At 33.6% G+C, this 18,863-nt stretch overlaps 1 protein-coding gene across 3 annotated transcripts in view; it reads right to left on the minus strand.

Annotated features, from left to right (window-relative positions):
• Nucleotides 1-18,863, minus strand: part of LOC148952682 (uncharacterized) — a 58,893-nt gene that overhangs the window by 25,035 nt on the left and 14,995 nt on the right. For all 3 annotated transcript variants that reach the window (XM_089087353.1, XM_089087352.1, XM_089087354.1), the window contains exons 3-8: nucleotides 16,651-16,828; nucleotides 10,460-10,653; nucleotides 7,449-7,627; nucleotides 5,229-5,365; nucleotides 3,314-3,449; nucleotides 966-1,110 (exon numbers count right to left, since the gene is read on the minus strand). In XM_089087353.1, the coding sequence (XP_088943479.1) occupies nucleotides 966-1,110; nucleotides 3,314-3,449; nucleotides 5,229-5,365; nucleotides 7,449-7,627; nucleotides 10,460-10,653; nucleotides 16,651-16,828 (969 nt within the window). The remainder of the gene's footprint in view (nucleotides 1-965; nucleotides 1,111-3,313; nucleotides 3,450-5,228; nucleotides 5,366-7,448; nucleotides 7,628-10,459; nucleotides 10,654-16,650; nucleotides 16,829-18,863) is intronic.

Genomic DNA, 18,863 nt, shown 5'->3' on the forward strand with positions numbered 1-18,863 from the left:
TAGCCAATACGTATGACAAAAGTCAGTCTGTAGCTGACGGTATTTCTTTGGTATTTTTAGAGGATGCCGAACCAAACAAAAAGAAACTATTTGTGTTATCAAAAGATAGTCAGGTTTTTAAAGGAGTGTATTTGTAATATTTTAAGAACGGCTAAGGGTATTGAATTGAAACTTAATTGGACAGTTAAAATTGATTTGAAGGGAAATTAAAATTGAAATAATTTTTAAGACGATTCCTAAAGGAATAGTTTTTAATGAAAAATCCTAATAGAAGTTTCCAAATGAAGTTTTCAGCATAAAAACTAAAGACGACCTGAAATATACTCTACATAATAATTCAACTTTATTACAAACAGAAATAACTATCAATGAATAAATTATACCTAAAACAGAAATTAAAATGAAAAATCAATTGAAACCTAAAACGAACAGAAATTACCACGAACAGGTCAATTATTACAGGAATGGCCACAGTTTCATTCGTCGTTGTTTTTCTGTGATTCAAATTTATAGAAACCTGAACAAAACACATCAAAAATCAGCAATATTTTCGATTTCGATTCGATTCCATTTGGTTTGATTTTGGTTCGATTTTGTAAAGGAGTAAATGAGATATTTCTAACGTTTCTGAATTATACATCTAACTGCTTTTTGTCTTAAACAAGAAATTTTTCTATATGGGTTAGGTTTCACTAAGAATTTTTTCTTCCTCGACATCAAAGGAGTGACCGCGTCTACATCTCCGAATCTCTGATACACTAGTCCAAAGCCCGTTGATGTAGGGACGCGGAATGAGAGGGGAAATCTTACCTGGAAAGTTTTCTTACAAACTGGGCAAAAAAATGAGAAGGGAAATCTTACCTGGAAAGTTTTCTTACAAACTGGGCAAACTTTTCTTACAAACTGGGCAAACTAGGCAAAGTTTTCTAACAAACTGGGCAAAAAAATGAGAAGGGAAATCTTACCTGGAAAGTTTTTTTACAAACTGGGCATTCAAAAACAGCGATTCCTTCATGGACTTTCTCATGGGCCAGAAGTGTATATTTTGACGTGAACGACTTAGGGCATAGCGAGCAAGAATATACTGTGCTATGCATTTTGGTATGAACCCTAAAAGGAACAAATTAAATTACAAGAAAAACTAGAATGTAGTCAAAATTTCCTTGGAAGAAAGTGAAAACAAGTGTGAAATGTGTTTTTATTCACCAAGGACAGTGAAAATTCCACCTGATTATTTGGATTGTTTAGGTGGAAACTTACACAGCCATATACACCTAAAAAAAAATTAGGAAAAGCCGCCTCTTCCCCACATATGTTTGATGCCATATGTTTTATCTTTTTTTTTAACTATTTTTTATCTATTTTTTTCGTGGATTTTCCTCCCATTTTCTTTTTTTTTATTTGGCACCTGCTACTAACAAAAACTCCATCACTGCGTGTGACGGTCTTTTTTGTTTTATTCTTATATATAAAATAATATAAAAATAAAATAATTAATAAATAAAATATTTATATTAAATAAAAAAAAAGGATTTACCGAAGGACTTGGGTTTTTGATCATTATACGGTTGTTATCATGACCCACACTTTTGGTTTTTTGTTTTTACTTGTTTTATTTTCAGTTTAATTTTTGTTTAAATTTTTATAGCCTAGTTTGCATACATTTCCATGTTTCCAAAATCATTCTGCATAAATGTTTCTGTTGCTAGCCTTGAAGTACCAAGGACATTAAAAATAAAATCTGATTCTTTAAATTGTTTAAGTGGAAACTTACACAACCATGTGCTTTTTGAAAATTAGGAAAATTCTAAAGAAACCCTAAAAAAGCTAGAAAAAAAAGAAACGTGGGAGCGAAATTTTTTTTAGATGAATATGGCTATGTAAGTTTCCACTTAACCAATCCAAATAATCAGGTTAAATTGTCACTGTCCTTGGTGAATAATAACTTTTCACGCTTATTTCTAAAAAATTTCTACAAATTAGAAAAAAAAATAGGATAAACCTTTACCAAAAAATGAGGAAGAACCGGAAATTTAATTTTAAATATAAAAGAATATGACAAAAAAGACCTACATATGAGAGTAAAACGAAGAAGACCGTCGTACGCAGTAATGGAGATTTTGGTAGTGGGAGGTGCCAAATTAAAAAAAAAAGAAACGTGGAAGGAAAATCCATGAAAAAAAATAGCTAAAAATATATGGCATCAAACAATTTAAGAAGTCGTAGTTTTTTTTAAGATATGTTTTTGGGAATCAACGGATTGTTAATGCTTGAATTTTTACGATAAAACGGCGTTGCCAAATTTAGCTAATAGTTTGGTTAGTTTATTTACTCGGCCCAGCTTGGCAACACTGGGAAAAACGTGAAAACGTCCCAAGAACTTCGCAATTCTTAAAGTAACAGAAGAAAAATCTCAGAAAATCGCTGTTTTCCGGTATGAATAGACCTCAAATATAGACAGGGGGCGAAAATGTTGTTATTTCAATGTCCTTGGCACTTTAAGAAAATACTTTTTTCTATCTTTCAAAAGAAAAAAAATAGAGCGGAGTAAACATAAAATAACTACAATTATGTTCTGGGAAACGATGGTATTTATAATCGTCTTAGTTTATGTGTATTTTAACTATACTTTAACAAAAAGTTTCCCAATATTGACAGAAGTCGGGATAGACCTGATCTTTCTTTTTTCGAAAAATAGCTTTCTTTTTAAATAACTTGTAAACTTTTCTAGATAAATTTTTTAAATAACTACTAAACAACAAATGTACTTTAATGATATACTCATCGTTACGACAGAGGGGGCAAACTCAAATCCTTCTGGGCAAACTCTACTCATCACTCTATTTGGCAACTCAAATAAAGACGACTTTGGCAACTGAGTATAGCTGAATGTTGTGTGGTCTATTCGCTAGAATCATGATGAAACCGTTTTCTATTTTGTAATAAGGGTTTCACAGCATACATTTAATTTTTTCAGATAATATAAAGATTTTTATTGCTTCTTTTTTTCAGCTATCAAACTAATAAGAGAGGCGACATTGACGTCGTACTATGACATAATAATCAATGTTGTGCATTTTAGCTCAGGGTAGTTGTGCCTACTCACGAATATGTTGGGGGGGGGGGGGGGGGGCGCAAAATGTATTTCACAAAATTTACGGGGAAATTTACACAAAAAAAAAAGTTAATCCGGATTTCATAACAACAAGGCGTTTCAAATTATAATAGAATCACAAATGAAGAGATGGACTACAGATCTAACGCCTTTTGTGTTTGTTTTAAGGAATTTTAGTATAGTTAGGAAAATACATACCTTAAGGCATATTCAGTGGGGAAATACTTTTTACAAATTTGACATTGGAAAGCTTTCTTTTGATCCATTCCATTTTCGTTTGAGACTTCATATTCTTCAACAACATGTGTAAAAGTTCCGTCCCCATTATCAATAGCTAGGAAAAAAATTTATATATAAATAAAAATATAGAAAAATTGAAAAAAACGAAATACAGAAAATTTGAAAAAAAAACGCATATACTGTCGCAAGCATCGTCATTCAAAAAATAAGTCTCGTATCATGAATAAGTAATGTAAAAATAAGTAATGTTAATTATGGATGTCAAATAAGAAATATAGTCGATATTACACAAATACAACAAATACAGAAGTTGTATGTGCGTTTCCATCAGAAACTAGACTGAATTCTATGAATCACGAGACAAAAATCACTAGACAGAGATAAACAAGCTGAGCTGTACGTGGGGGATCACCATCACCAGTCGGTTCGGCTTCTTGTGACGAGGACCAGACGATATTTTGACAAAAAAGCACTTCAATGCTTTTCTGCCAAAGAGCCGAGTCTAGCCGAGTGGATTGGTGCGCTGGATTTAGGATTTTTTGTCCGAGAGGGCGAGGGTTCAAATCCTAATGTATCCAATTATTTGGTGTGAGTTCTTCTGTGGTCCAATCATTCATCTGCAGAGTCTTCTGGTTTTGCATAAAAATAAAACGTGTGAATTTTATCTGTTGTTATTATGTTGTTATGAAAATACTTCAAACGTAAGAATTACAATAACCCTGGCCATTAAACGTTAAATTTTTTGGAATCAAAATGGCATATGAGCTGTACTTTAAAAAAAATCTCCATGCCCGAAAACGCATAGAAAAAATAATGTGTTTTTTCAATTTTAACTAACTTTTAGTGCTTTTATTCTTAAGAAAATTCCGTAGAAATTCCCCACCCCACACCAAAACTCAAGTTGTTCAAATTTTTTGTAATTCCCTCAATTTTTAAATAATTCACCGATTTTGTTTTGAAATAGCACTACGATAAGTGGGGGAGAAAACCCCCTTGAAGGTAGAAAAAAACTGAAGATGCATAAAAGGCAAGCGTTTATCTGCTTCAGCGATTTAAAACAAATACCAGACTATATTTATCCATGCACTCATTTCCTGTTTAATCAGTCTTTGATCAGCTTTGTAGAAAAGATGGTGAGTTAGTTATAGTTTGGTAAGTTAAATGGTAAGTTAGCTGTGTTTTGAGCAGTTTTATTTACCCTTTTATTATACTGTTTAACATCAAAGACCATTTAGCGTCGATGATACAATGAAAGCATTAAAGAATTTGATAATTTTTAATCCATTATTCTGGAAAATAATGAGTCATTTTCATTTTATTATTCGTAGATGTTGGAAATGAAATTTGGTTACAGTCTTTAGTCTCTATAGATCGTCCGATATTACAAAACAGTCATAACTGCCTATCTTCTTTACCGGTAATATTTAGTCCTATAGTCTCTATATTTAGTCCCTATAGATCGTCCAAAATTAAAAAACAATTCATAATGGCCTATCAATATCTTCATTACTGGTAGTATTTGGTCCTATAGTACCTACATTTAGTCCCTATAGATTGTCCAAAAATACAAAACAGTCATAATTGCCTATCTTCCTTACCGGTAATATTTAGTCCTATAGTCCCTATAGATTGTCCAAAATTACAAAACAGTCATAATTGCCTATCTTCCTTGCTGGTAATATTTAGTCCTATAGTCCCTATATTTAGTCCTTACAGATTGTCCAAAATTACAAAACAAGTCATAATGGCCTATCAATATCTTCTTTACCGGTAGTATTCAGTCCTACAGTACCTATATTTAGTCCTAATTTAGTCCCTATAGATTGTTTAAAACTTGAAAAGAGTCCTAACTGACTATCAATATCTTCCTTACCAGTAATCAGGTTTGCTTCAGTTAGGGAATTAATAGCATCTCGTTCATGAATCTTCAGATGGCGTTTCAAGCTCGAAGAGGTGAGAAAACTCTTTCCACATATCTCACAAGAATACCACTTATCACGGCGATGAAATCTACAACAAGGAATGAATTATTATTATTAAAATAAAGTTAATGATAGAAAAAAATGAAGTGTAATACATTTGGCACTACTAGTACGACAGTTTGGCCAAACGAAAGGGTTATCCCCAAACGGGGTCGGAAGATGTCGTAAGCAAAGATTTAAGGGAAATAGGAACTTCTTGGGAGGGTGTAAAGATGCTTTGAACATAATAGGACGGAGAAGGAGCATGCGCAGATGTGTTAACCTCAGGCGGCTTGATGCTGCACTGAGTTGCTGGTAGTAGTAGTAGTTAATATGACAATAAATAGGATTTGTCCACGTGTGCAGACATTTATTCAATAATAAATCCATTATACTCTCAAATTCCACTTGATAAAATTATTTGCTTACTATTTGCAGATAAAGTTAAGGTAGATAGGCATAGAGTAAGCGTAATTCAAATAGTCTATCAGCTCTGTGAGCCATTTGGAGGCAATTAGAGACCCCCCAAAAAAAGATTCTAAGATGTATGGCTGACCATGTCCACAGGGCTTACAGGCAACTGGGCAATCACGAATCGATTTTATGAAAGGAAAAAAGAAATAGCTTCAAAACGAAAGGGGATATCTCACATTTTGGTGGAAAATTATTTATTCCATTATATTAACTCCATGAAATGAAAAAAATAAGTAAACTGCAAACAATATACAGCAATTGGTAAGTATTAATATTATATATTTATTTATTATATTATTTGTGTCCCCTATCCCACTGACTATTGAATTTTTTTCCACAATGATCTCGGGAATAAAAGTTCTCAGTATACATCACCGTCTCACCCCTAAAAAAGACGCCTATTTTCAAAAACGTCTTAACCGCGCAACTATTCAATCAAGGAAGATTAGAGAATAAAACTGGCTTAAAGATACTTCTAAACTAGCTTAAAGATACTCTTCTAAACAAGCTTTTAGGATCTCAACAAAACACGATTACATGTGAAACGATGATATTTCTTTATAATTAAACATATAAATAAAAACAACTTGTCTGATGGTGGGGAAAACAGCGTGGCGTCGACCATTTTTGAAACACTAGCCTAGCATATACTAAAATACCAATACCTCACTGCAGCATCAAGCCGCCTGAGACCAATATAGCTGTGCATGCTCCTCCTCCATCCCTATCTATTCAAAACTTCACTTTTTACCACCCCACACGAAGCTCTATTTTCATTTAAATTCTTTCTTACGTAACTTTCCCACCTCGTTTAGAGAGGACCAGCTTTTCGTTTAGCCCTAGATGGCAGGCCAAAAAGGAAGATCTTTGGCAATCTGACTTCCTTCATCCACAAAACATGTCCTGGCCATTTCGAAATTTCTCTCATTATGGCCCTAGAATCTGGGATAGAAACATATTTTTCGTAAGACTTATTGTTTGAGATACGGTCAGTCAAACGTGTCTATTCTAGCATAGGCAGTCTAATTATGCTTCACTAATTATGTTTATAATTATATTTAACAAATTATGTTTCTAATTATGATCACTAATCATGTTTCTACATAACTTATTACTTCTGTGAAGCTGTGAAGATAACATATTACTTCTACTTTGGGGTAAGTAAAAACTAAATGTGGATATTGTCTGTATACTTGATGTAAATTTTCGAAACGTACAATGGTATACGTATATGGTACGGTATACGTATATTTAGCAAAATATTTAGTAAACTTTTAAGTAGAAATATCTTATTTTACATTCAAAGCCAGGGTTCTACGTGACAGTAGCTGATATATTAACTCAATTAGTCTCATAACGTATTATAAATTTCATACATACGACTATATTTGATCTTTCTAGCTATAGGTCTTAGCTATAACGTCTATTCTAGCATAGGCAGTCTAATTATGTTTCCCTTTAAGCATGTAGACGGGCAGAAGCAAGGAATTTGAACCAAGAGTTTACTGCGTTTCATTAACTACAAACGTTTTCCATATAGTTTGTACAGATTTCGGGGTTTCAAATTTCCCCGCCCTTGCCCACCAAAAATCAAAATCCTGCCCATGTCGATGTTCCCCTATAATTGATTTCAAGCAAATCTATAGTAAATCCAATACCTTGAATGAACATTGAGCTGTGAAGATGAGCGAAAGGTCTTGCCACAAAAATCACATGTGAAGGGCCGATCATTTGTGTGCAGTCTCTCATGATCTCGTAAGTGACTTCGTCGCACGAAATTCTTGCCACAGTACGTACATGTATACACTTTCTCCATTGTATGGGTATTTATATGCTCCTGTAAAATTGAGAAAATATTTTAAACAAATCAAAATTCTCACAAGCACGCACAAGTGACACAGGGTCGTGGGGGGGGACAAAATACGAAAGAGAATGTATTTTCCGACCACTATTTCACACTTTTATTTCGATCAAGCACAAAAAAAAACAAGGCAAACTTTAGAAAAACTTAGCTCGTTTTCATATTAATTATTATTAATTCTAAGAGGGGAGGAAACAATCATCCCCTGTTTCCTGAATCTCGTCCATCTCTTTTTTTACCATTGATTGTGTAAAATTTATTTAATAGACTTTGACACGCCATTTTCGTTGCTATTATTTATTAATATCTTTTGGTATTTATAGATCACTTTATGTATGACTTATTTCGTTCTTAATTAGTTTTTGAGGTACGTTTGTTGTTTATGGGCCTTTTTTTTATTTAACGTAAGAAACGAATTCGGCTCTATAAAGGCCTTTGATAGTTTATTTTTTAGTAAATATTAATTAACTTTATATCGTTATCTTTCTGCTTTTCAAGGATCAAGTGCCTTAGAATAATGACAGCTTGCGGAAAACAGATCTTTAATGAATTCAGTAACATTGTTCCCCCTACATCACCATCGTTAGTAATTGATCAACTTCAGTTCCATTTTAGTAAGGCCATGGTGCCAAACACCAAAAGTTCAATTGGCCTTTGTGCTACAATAAATTGGCAGTGGAAGTAGTAGTACAAAGGAATAAAGCGTAGTGCACAATTGACGAGGACGAAACGACGATACAAGGTGGTTGGAACAAGTGCCACTTGTGGCCGTACTTAAGTTCTTAAGAAATTAACACACTGATCTACAATCAAATTCCACAATCAGAAAGAAAACAAATTAACTAATTAACAAATCGACAAATAGTAATTGTTAAATTTTTTACAAATCATATTGATTTTAGAATTAGCATAACTCTAAGAACTTAGAAATAAATTTAGCTATGTTCCAGATATCTGCACTCATGGATAATAAACCTTTGTTATTATCTTAAAACTAAAATATCAGATAACAATTAGCGTAGCCCCTTATATGCCCGTACTAAGTAAAAAAATAAGGCTAAACTTCAATATATAAACACTATGCCCTTTTATTGCTATTTATATGCTCTAGCTGTTAATAATATACCATTTATTCCCTATGTCATATAAAATGGTATTTTATATGATATGCTACTATAAGCTGCTTTTAGTGCCATTCGGCCACTCATTCTAGTGCAATCTGTAATCCCCCCCCCTCCTGGACCCGCCAGATCTACTAGCGCTGGAGAAAAAAAGGGTAACAGATCAGTACAACCCAAATTAAAATTCCATTTTCTTTGGTTTCCAAGATGGGGTATGGAAACCTCCAGTTAACTTTTAATGTTGTGGTTTTTATTTCAATCAACTATCATTTCTGGAGGGGGGGGCTTGATTTTCTTTTTAATTTTTTTATTGTAGCCTTGAAATAGTTACCACTCCTGATTTGGCTTCAAATGGCAGCTGCAATTACAGGAAATAGAAAGCATATGCAGAACTGGAGACACTAATCACGAGCTCTAATTTCAAAAATGTAACTTATACTAATTAATGCGATTGTTAGAGGTATTTTGCTCCTCTTCTTTTCCCTCCTTCTTATTTTTATCAATTCTATTCTTTTCTTTACATTGTCATTTTAGCTTATTTCTTTTTCGTACTACCATCAAATTTACTTGATATTTACATATGGCCGATGTTAATAAACTAAGCACATCTAAGTATCTATAGGCCCGCACGTAGATAGGAATTACTAGAAAATCAAAAAATATAGAAAACAGACAAATTTTATGAAACATATAAGGAACTATGAGAAAAGGTCAGAAATTTGGATGGGAAGGGGCAACATCGCCCTCTAAGAAAAACATAAGTGAGTATATTCTTAGTAAAAGAATTATTTTTAAGCTGTTGCTGAAGATAGTGGGGGCTTCCTCTAAACGTTTTAAATGTCTCGATAGTGAGGATGTTTAAAACAGCCAATCCTTTGACTCCTTTCATTTATTCTGCAGTTTGAGTTCCGATGATTGAAGAAAATGGGGAGAGTATTTGAAAGTATATAACCTGAATTATGACAGCTTATCTTGTCGCTCCTAATAAAGTTGTTTTTGCATTTTTTTTTTTTTTTTTTGCTCTTGAAAGCAAGTCAAATATCATCAACAGTTCAATTTGCTGCGAATCTGAAATAGTAGATTCGCATAATTAGCTAAATACCGTATTTTCTGTAGTTTCTATGGCAAACAAGCTGTAGTTTTCTAGGGCACAAACAAGCACGAGCTTAGTGTAATCACAATTTTATATTAAGGGTAATAAATTTGATTCGAAGAAAAAAAACAGCGCCTGGTTTCTCTGTATGGGGTCGTAGATCAGATTAATCCCCTCCCAGAACAGAAACTGCGGTCTGGGAAGTCGTTCTATTCGATGATTAGCTTGTTTATTGCCTTTCTGTAAAGTGTTATCGGAATAAGTTTTTTTTGCATTTGTGTGATTAAAAGGTGATTTGTTTATAGATACTTTTTTTATTTTTTACTCTGTGTTTACACTATATGTGCATTTTGGGTAGTAAAATTTTATTTGATTTAAATCTAATTTTATTTAATTAGTTTGACATTATTTAATTTTGAACCACATATAGAAAACAATTTTTAAAAAATACTGAAAGTGTACCTTTAAATCTCCCGTAGTCTTGAAGGTTTTGTCACAGAAACCACAAATGAAGACCTTGTGCACAAATAGTTTGAAATTATTTAATGTTGAACTACATATAGAAAACAATTTTAAAAAATACTGAAAGCGTACCTTTAAGTGTCCTTTAGTTTTGAAGGTTTTGTCGCAGAAACCACAAATGAAGACCTTGTTTTCCCCTTCGCCCTCTTCCCGGTAGGCAATCACATAAGATTCTTCTCCAGAAGCAGACACTACTTCTGATATTCGAATGCCCTCACTATCCAGCTCATAGCTGCCATCGGATTCATCAGCCTCTTCTTTTATAACTGAAACATCAAATCAATAAATCAAAGACTGTCACAGGACTGTTCCTTGCTATATATATAAGCATGATTGATGAGCAACATTAAAACTTAAAACGAACAGAAGTTGTTTCGTATATGAGAGGGACTGCCCCTTGCTCAATCCTTCCTCTTTACGCTAAAGTCGGGATACGAGCCTCAGAAAATGTGCCTGATATTCTAAAAAAGGGGGGAAACATCCCCGAAAATCAAAGAATTTTAATGAAAATCGCACCATTAGATTCAGCGTATCAGAGAACCCTACTATAAATGTTTCAAGCTCACATCTACAAGAATGTGGACTTTGTATTTTTTACCAGAAGAAAGATCATGGATGCGAGTTCATTATTTTTTTTTTCCAGGGGTGATGGTATAGAACCAGTGGTTGTAGAACATCGAGAGATTACGGAAATTAAATCTCACAGGCCACATCTCAAATCAGAGACTCGGAAGTATGAATTCAGGAAAAAGAAACTCGAGCTATTACAAAAGATCAGGTAGCTAATAAAGTATTAAAATGAACGGTACTACTCCAAACTCTTTATAAATGCTAATAAAGTCAGTTAATGAAGTAATACACCGAAGGTACTAACAAAGAAAACGAAGAATAAACTAATTTGCGAATACCACAGGGAGGAAAAATAAACTAAGCGATGTATTGAAGATGCAAGGGAAGACCAAGCCTAAACTTATAATTCGTTAGTTTATTCTTACATTTTGCGAATAAGTCATTACACTCGGTTAAAATTCGTGAATTCATAAGTAAATAATGGCAGTCAATTGGACTATAAGCATGACAAAACAAGTATATAGTATACTGCTTTGCGCATAAAATATTTTCTGCTTTTGTTTCTTTTTATTTGAAAAAAAAATAAAAAATTTACGAATCAAAATTTTGTTTATATGCAATTTTGTTATGTTTTTACGAGTGTTTTCAGAGCTGAGTTATTGACACAGCCAATTATATAACTAGATGGCCCTCTAGCCTGGAAATGCAATGGCGGGGGGAAGGTAGCCATCCAGTGCTTTCACATACCCTTCCTGTTTACTTTTCCCAGATTCCTGCAGGTACCCATTTAGAGCTGGATCGACTCTGGCTGAGTTTATAGAGTCACGCCACTGATCCCTGTCCCAAATAACAGGCAAACGATGAATACGAAAGTTCATACAGCCTAGACTTTTAAATGGAGTCATGAGATTTTTTCCAGGGATGAAAGAAGACACGTTTAATAGCCTTGGTATTTCAGTTACAGCAGAAATAAGAAGTATTGAAATTTACTATATCCTCTATTGGAAACTGTTCTTTCCCTTGTCTTTTTTTCTTTAATATTATGCATATTAGAGAACTATTTGCACCATTGTGCAGTACTTTAATACTACACTTTAAATATTGCACAAGCAGTATTTAAAGTTCAATATTTCACCTATTGGAAAGGGTTCTTTCCCTGGTCTTTTTTCTTTAATATTATGCATATTAGAGAACTATTTGCACCATTGTGCAGTACTTTAATACTACACTTTAAATATTGCACAAGCAGTATTTAAAGTTCAATATTTCACCTATTGGAAAGGGTTCTTTCCCTGGTCTTTTTTCTTTAATATTATGCATATTAGAGAACTATTTGCACCATTGTGCAGTACTTTAATACTACACTTTAAATATTGCACAAGCAGTATTTAAAGTTCAATATTTTACCTATTGGAAACGGTTCTTTCCCTGGTCTTTTTTTCTTTAATATCGTACATATTAGGGAGTCATTCGCATCATTGCAACATGGTGCCCTACTTTAATACTGCACTTTAAATACTACAACATAAGTAATATTTAAATTCACTATCTCCTTGATGGGAAACGGTTCTTTCCTTAATCTTGTTCTTCTTTAAATCGTTCATATTCGAAAAGATTGCAGAAAGTCGTGATACCTGTATGTATAAGATAATTTCTTAAACCACAGGTATTTGGTTTTAATCCTCATAATGTTTGGCTTTTATTGAATTTAATTCATCTTTTAAGTTTTTGGCTTTTCCTTTTGTTTTTTGGTTCTTTTTACATTGACTTTCCGCGTTTGTTTTTTGTTGTTTTTTTCTTCGGCACTTTCCTTGGATACACTATTTTGTTTCGCTTTGAAGAAGGGAGGTTTTTGTCCTCACAAAATATTCGCTTTGTTGTGTTTTTCCAGTATTTTCATTTGGGTTTTAAAAACCCCATTTTTGCTCGTTTTTCTTTCTTTACCTGTATGTATAAGCATTTTTTTCTTTAGATATATACATTTTGTTTTACAAACTAGCTTTTATACTCTTTAAAATTGCTAGTTTAATTATGTCATAGACGACCTTTGGAAATATTAAATAAAAAAAACAAGTTTTTTAAACTGAAAGTAAGGAGCGACATTAAAACTTAAAACGAACAGAAATTATTCCGTATATGAAAGGGGCTGTCCCCTCCTCAACGCCTCGCTCTTTACGCTAAAGTTTTTTATTGTTTTAAAAAATAAAGTTGTGAGACAGAGTCAAACTTTAGCGTAAAGAGCGAGGCGTTGAGGAGGGGACAGCCCCTTTCATATACGGAATAATTTCTGTTCGTTTTAAGTTTTAATGTCGCTCCTTACTTTCAGTTTAAAAAACTTGTTTTTTTTATTTAATTTCTGATCGTTTTTTAGTTAATGCAGCTTTTATTTTGGCTCGCCGTCATTGAATAAGTAAACAAAATTTGCATAAAAATGTTACTTTTCTTTTGCTAAATGCCTGTCTCTAAATTTGGTTCTGACGTAATTTACAAATTAACTTACGTAACGAACTTCTATAGTCGTATATTTTTCTTCTGGAAAAAAATAATAAGTTGCAGATTTTTGCAGATATGAGCTTGAAACCAATGTTATAGGGTTTTCTGATACGCTGAATCTGACAGTGATTTTCATTAAAATTTTTTCACTTTTAGGGGATGTTTCCCCCTCTTTAAAAAATCAGGTAAGTTTTCTCATGCTCGTAGCCTTTGATGAGTAATACTAAACTTAACAAAATTTGTATATTTAGAATCAGCATTATAAACCCATTCTTTTGATACATTTATTGACATCAAAGTTCCGTTTTTAAAAGTTTCGCTTACTATTGAGCCGTATCGCTTGTTTTTTTTATTGTTTTTTTTATTACGTTTATGTTATTACGTATATGATGGGGTTCTCCCCTTAGTCAATACCACGCTCTTTACGTTAACAGTTAAAAAAAATTTTAATTCACACACCCCTGAATCACAAAGGCCGTTTAATTAGAATAGATAGCTTTTTTGAAAGCACTAAAAAAACTGTAGTGTAAAGAGCGAGGTATTGAATTGGGGGAGAAACCCCTCATATACGTAATAATTTCTGTTCATTTTAAGTTCTAATGTTGCTTCTTACTTTCAATTGAAAAAACTTGTTTTTTTTAATTTAATTTCTGATCGTTTTTTAAATAATGCTTGGGAATCCGGCGCCCCCTTCATAGAAATGTCCCTTACCCCAAAGAAACATCCTCTACGGAAAGATTATTCCGAGTAACCCCCTCCTAAAGCCCCCCTCCCCCCCCCCTCACCAAAAAAAATTCTTCCTGAAAATGTATGTATACTTCCCAATAACCAATACAATATGCAAGCAATGGGCAAAGTTCATAACTTGCAGCCCTTTCCCTGGGAACTGTGGGGGATTAAGTCATCGTAAAAGACATATTTATCAGATTTTCAACTATGCTAAACAAAATGGATATCTTAAAATTTTAATTGGGTGAATTTGGGAAAAAAATGAGCGTGGGAGGGGGCCAAGTTGCCCTCCAATTTTTTGGGTCACTTAAAAAGGGCACTAGAACTTTTAATTTCCGTTCAAATGAGCCCTCATACGATATTCTAGGACCACTGGGTCAATACGATTACCCCTGGGAAAAAAAACAAAAAAAACAAACAAACAAATAAACACGCACCCGTGATCTTTCTTCTGGCAAAAAATGCAAAATTTTACATTTTCGTAGATAGGAGCTTGAAACCTCTACAGTAGGGTTCTATGATACGCTAAATATGATGGTGTGAATTTCATTAAGGTTTTATCACACTTAGGGGGTCTTTCCCCCTTTTTTCAAAAATCAGGCAAATTTTCTCAGGCGCGTAACTTTTGATGGTTAGAACTAAATGATTGAATTTATATTTTCGAAATCAGAATTAAAATATGATTCTTTTGATGTATCTATTGGTACCAAAATTCAGGTTTTTAGAGTTTCGGTTACCATTGAGCCGGGTCGCTCCTTACTTTTTGTCCGTTACCACGAACTGTTTGATATAGGCTCGAAAGCATCAAAGGGATTTCTATGACTCTTTCTTTTTTAATAAACGTCCCCCTTGAATTGCAGAACAGAAAATCGGTGCTGAAATTTAAAATTTCCTCTTAAAATTCGTGAGCCGTCCTAGTCGAGTGGTTAGCGCGCAAGACTTGAACCCCTGAGGACGTGGGTTCGAATCCTGGTGCCGCTGGTTATTTTGTTTGGAACGGAGGTCAACGATATGACTCTGTAAGCTCAGCCAGAGTTAACACAGCTCTAAATGGGTACCTGGAGAAGTCTGAGGGGGGAAAACACGGGAAACGTCGGATGATTTGCCCCCAACCATGCATTGCACACTCGTTCGAAGGCAGAAAATCAGGAGATTGGTAGCTGCACTGTGCAGACCATTGGTCAGCATGCAAAAAAAAAATCTTTTAAAATTTTGTCACAAATAAAATTGCACGTTTATCCCAGTGCGGGGAAACATAGAGGAAATCAGGTTATTTAAGGTACATATAAGATTTTATCAACATTATTTTCCCCTATCAAGAGTGCTATTTACAGGAAAATCAGGGTTAGACACAGCAGATATCTTTCGTTTTGGGGGGAATCAGACCCAACCCAGTATTATTAACTCTGTCATTCTTAAAATGTTTTGGCTTAATTTTTCCGAAGGGGGAGGGAACTCGGCTCTGCTTTTCATTGCAATTCAAGTTCTAATCCTACACTGTCTCAATAAAATTTGACTACTATTTTAAATGTGGTTTGACTCGGATAGAAAAAAAATTGAGTTTTGGACTAGGTATACATGAGCAAATCTAAGTTAGAAAAAAAACTAAACCGTTTTGGATCAGTTTTTTTTTTCAGATCGGATTTAGTTTTTCCCTCTCAAGAGTGTTATTTACAGGAACATCAGCGTTAGTCACAGGGACCTTTAATTTTGGGGGAATCAGATCCAAACCAGTATTGGTAACGGTATCATTCTTAAAATATTTTGGAATTACTTTTTCCGCGGGCAGGGGGGGGGGGGTCGTCGGCTCTGATTTTAATTGCAGTTCAAGTTCTAATCCTCAACTGTTTTGACAAAATTTGACTAATATTTCAAACGTGATTTGCCTTAGATAAAGAGAAAAAACTGAGTTTTGAACTAAGAATATATGAGCTGTTCTGAGTTAAAAAAAAATATACTAAGTTGTTTCATATCAGCTATTTAAGTTTAACTATTTGTAAATTCAGTTCTATCTCATATTCTATAAATTTTTTTAAGAAAATTTCACAACTGCTAAATAAAGAATGCAGTTGCAGAACTAAATAAACATTTGGCATCAATAAAGAATGGTATTTTGTAGTATGGATATAAAAAATGTTCCAAATTCGAGCCGACTGTTGTAGAACCATTTGGTTGAGTCCTTTAGGTGCCGTGAATCAACCCTTAACCCCCCCCCCCCAATAATCCTTTCAAGTAAGAAATAGCTGAAGAACTTTATAATCTGGAAACTGTAAGGTGCAGCAGCATCACAATTATTGGTCGAATCATATTTATTATATTAAACAAGAGACATTTTACAAAAATCCAGTAAAACGTAAAACCAAGTCTCACAACAAGTCAAACCATGACTCCGTAGCAATTACCTATCTTAGTATCTATAATATTTACTTTTTTGATAAAGCAAAAAAAAATAATACAACTCTAAATGATACCTGTGAGATATTTATTTGCTTCAGTTTCTTCTTCTTCTTCCTCCTCGGACTCGTCTTCTGGCATCCCAGCTGAAATTTCAATCACTTCAACATTTTCATCATCAGCACCAATATAAAAGTCTTGAACATAATCTGCATCATCCATTGGATTGCTAGCATCCCCATCATAGGAGTCATCCTTAAAAATTTTATTTTTAAATTATATATTCTTAAAGATGGTGGGAGCGGTGAAGATGGTGAAAGTAGAATAGCCAAGGCTCAGGGTGTTTTTTCACAGTTAAAAAAGTTTGGAAGAATAGGAAGATAAGTCTGCAAACCAAGATTAGAATATTAGAATATATATATACCAAGATTAGAATAATAAAGCCCCCTAGCTCAAATCCCTATCAGAAGGAATCACCAAGCCAACAAGCCTCCCTGTCCGGTGAGATGAGGTCAGCCTGGCCCCCCCTCCCAAGAAGAAACAAACCAGAAACACTACCAGGAATCAATCCCCTAACCGACAAACAGGATGCACAACCAAAAATGCAATCCCCAAATATATGCTTATTCATTCTAAACTGTAATGCAGTTCAGGCCATGAACATACATCAAATAGAGAAAACAAAAATCATTGTAGAATTGGCAAAAATCTACATCCCAGATGATATACTCATTCAAGCAAAAAAAGATCTTGCTTTACTTTTAACAAAGCTGAACATTGATACACTGTCATATGAAGAATAAATCAACAACACAACATATATCAATACTCCAATGGAATGTAAGATCAATCACAGAAAATAAGCTAAATGAACTAATATCTTTTATGAATAATAATTCCATTAACATTGCTTGCCTCCAGGAAACTCATTTAACCCAAAATCAACAAATTAAGTCTCTGGGATACACTATCCTGAGAAAGAATAGATCATCAAACAGAAAAGGAGGTGGGGTAGCTTTATTAGTTAAAAACAATATAAAATTTTGTGGAATCAGTTTTCCAGATTTTGCAAATTATGTTGATGTAATTGGTATCAGTGTTTGGCTGAATAATTTAAAAACCTACATAATAAGCTTTTATAACCCTAATGGCCAAACTACAGATGCCAAGGATTTCTTTAATTATATAAATAATTCTAATATGTTAGAAAATATCATTATTTGTGGAGATTTCAATGCCCACAGCATTTTGTGGGGGAATAAACCAGCAAATAAAGCTGGTAAATTCATTGAGCATATGACTTCCAATAATAATGATTTAGCTGTTGCTACCCCTCCAAACCTGAATACATATTTCAACCCCAAAAGTGGCAGATTCTCCACAATTGATCTACAAACTGTGTCATTAAATTTTTTGAACAAAATTTACATAAATAAAATTGATACTCTTTGTACTGACCACTTTGCTATAGTTTGCTCCCTAAATGAACCTGCAGAAACTCTATCTCATACCTCCAAATATATCAACACTAAAGCAAATTGGTCTATGTTCCAAAATAAGCTAAATGATGAAATTACAAGTTTCACCCAAAATTCATGCATTTCTAACACAACAGTTGACACACATGCTAAAGCCTTGACATCTTTACTAATAAATACAGCTAATCATGCTATCTCCAGGACAACACCTAAGAAAACATTCCCTAAACAAATTCCTAAAGCATGGTGGACAAATGAGTGCCTAAATAAATGGAGAATAAAAAAGCAGCTAGGATAGAATTCATAAAAAAAACCATCACCTACTATATATTTAAAAAATTACAAGCAGAATCCAATCTAAAAAGGACTATAATAGATGCTAAATATGAATACTGGAATAATTTTACAAATAATCTCTCCAGAGAAACACATGAGCCAATTATTCATAAAGTCAAAAGCCACATCTGTGGGAAAAAGACTTCCCCCAACCCACTCCTGTATGAGCTTATACATAATAATACCCATTATGACAATGATAATGAAAAAGCTAACCCATTTGCAACTCTTTTTGTTAATAAGCTAACATCAAATAATCAAAGCAAACTGTCAACAATTCCTATGAACAAAAGTTACCAATCACGCCCAGGATCTGAGTACATAACTAATCCATTTTCAATCCAGGAATTTAATAATGCAATACATCATATTAGGACCAAAACTAGCGGCAGCTATGACAATGTACACCCTACATGGATAAAGAATCTCACACCTTCATACAAACAAGAACTGCTAAATTGTTATAATCACGCTTG

The sequence above is a fragment of the Artemia sp. Qi Xiang Cuo genome, chromosome 4 (genome assembly GCF_049724085.1).
Source record: "Artemia sp. Qi Xiang Cuo chromosome 4, ASM4972408v1, whole genome shotgun sequence".
NCBI classification, from domain to species: domain Eukaryota; kingdom Metazoa; phylum Arthropoda; class Branchiopoda; order Anostraca; family Artemiidae; genus Artemia; species Artemia sp. Qi Xiang Cuo.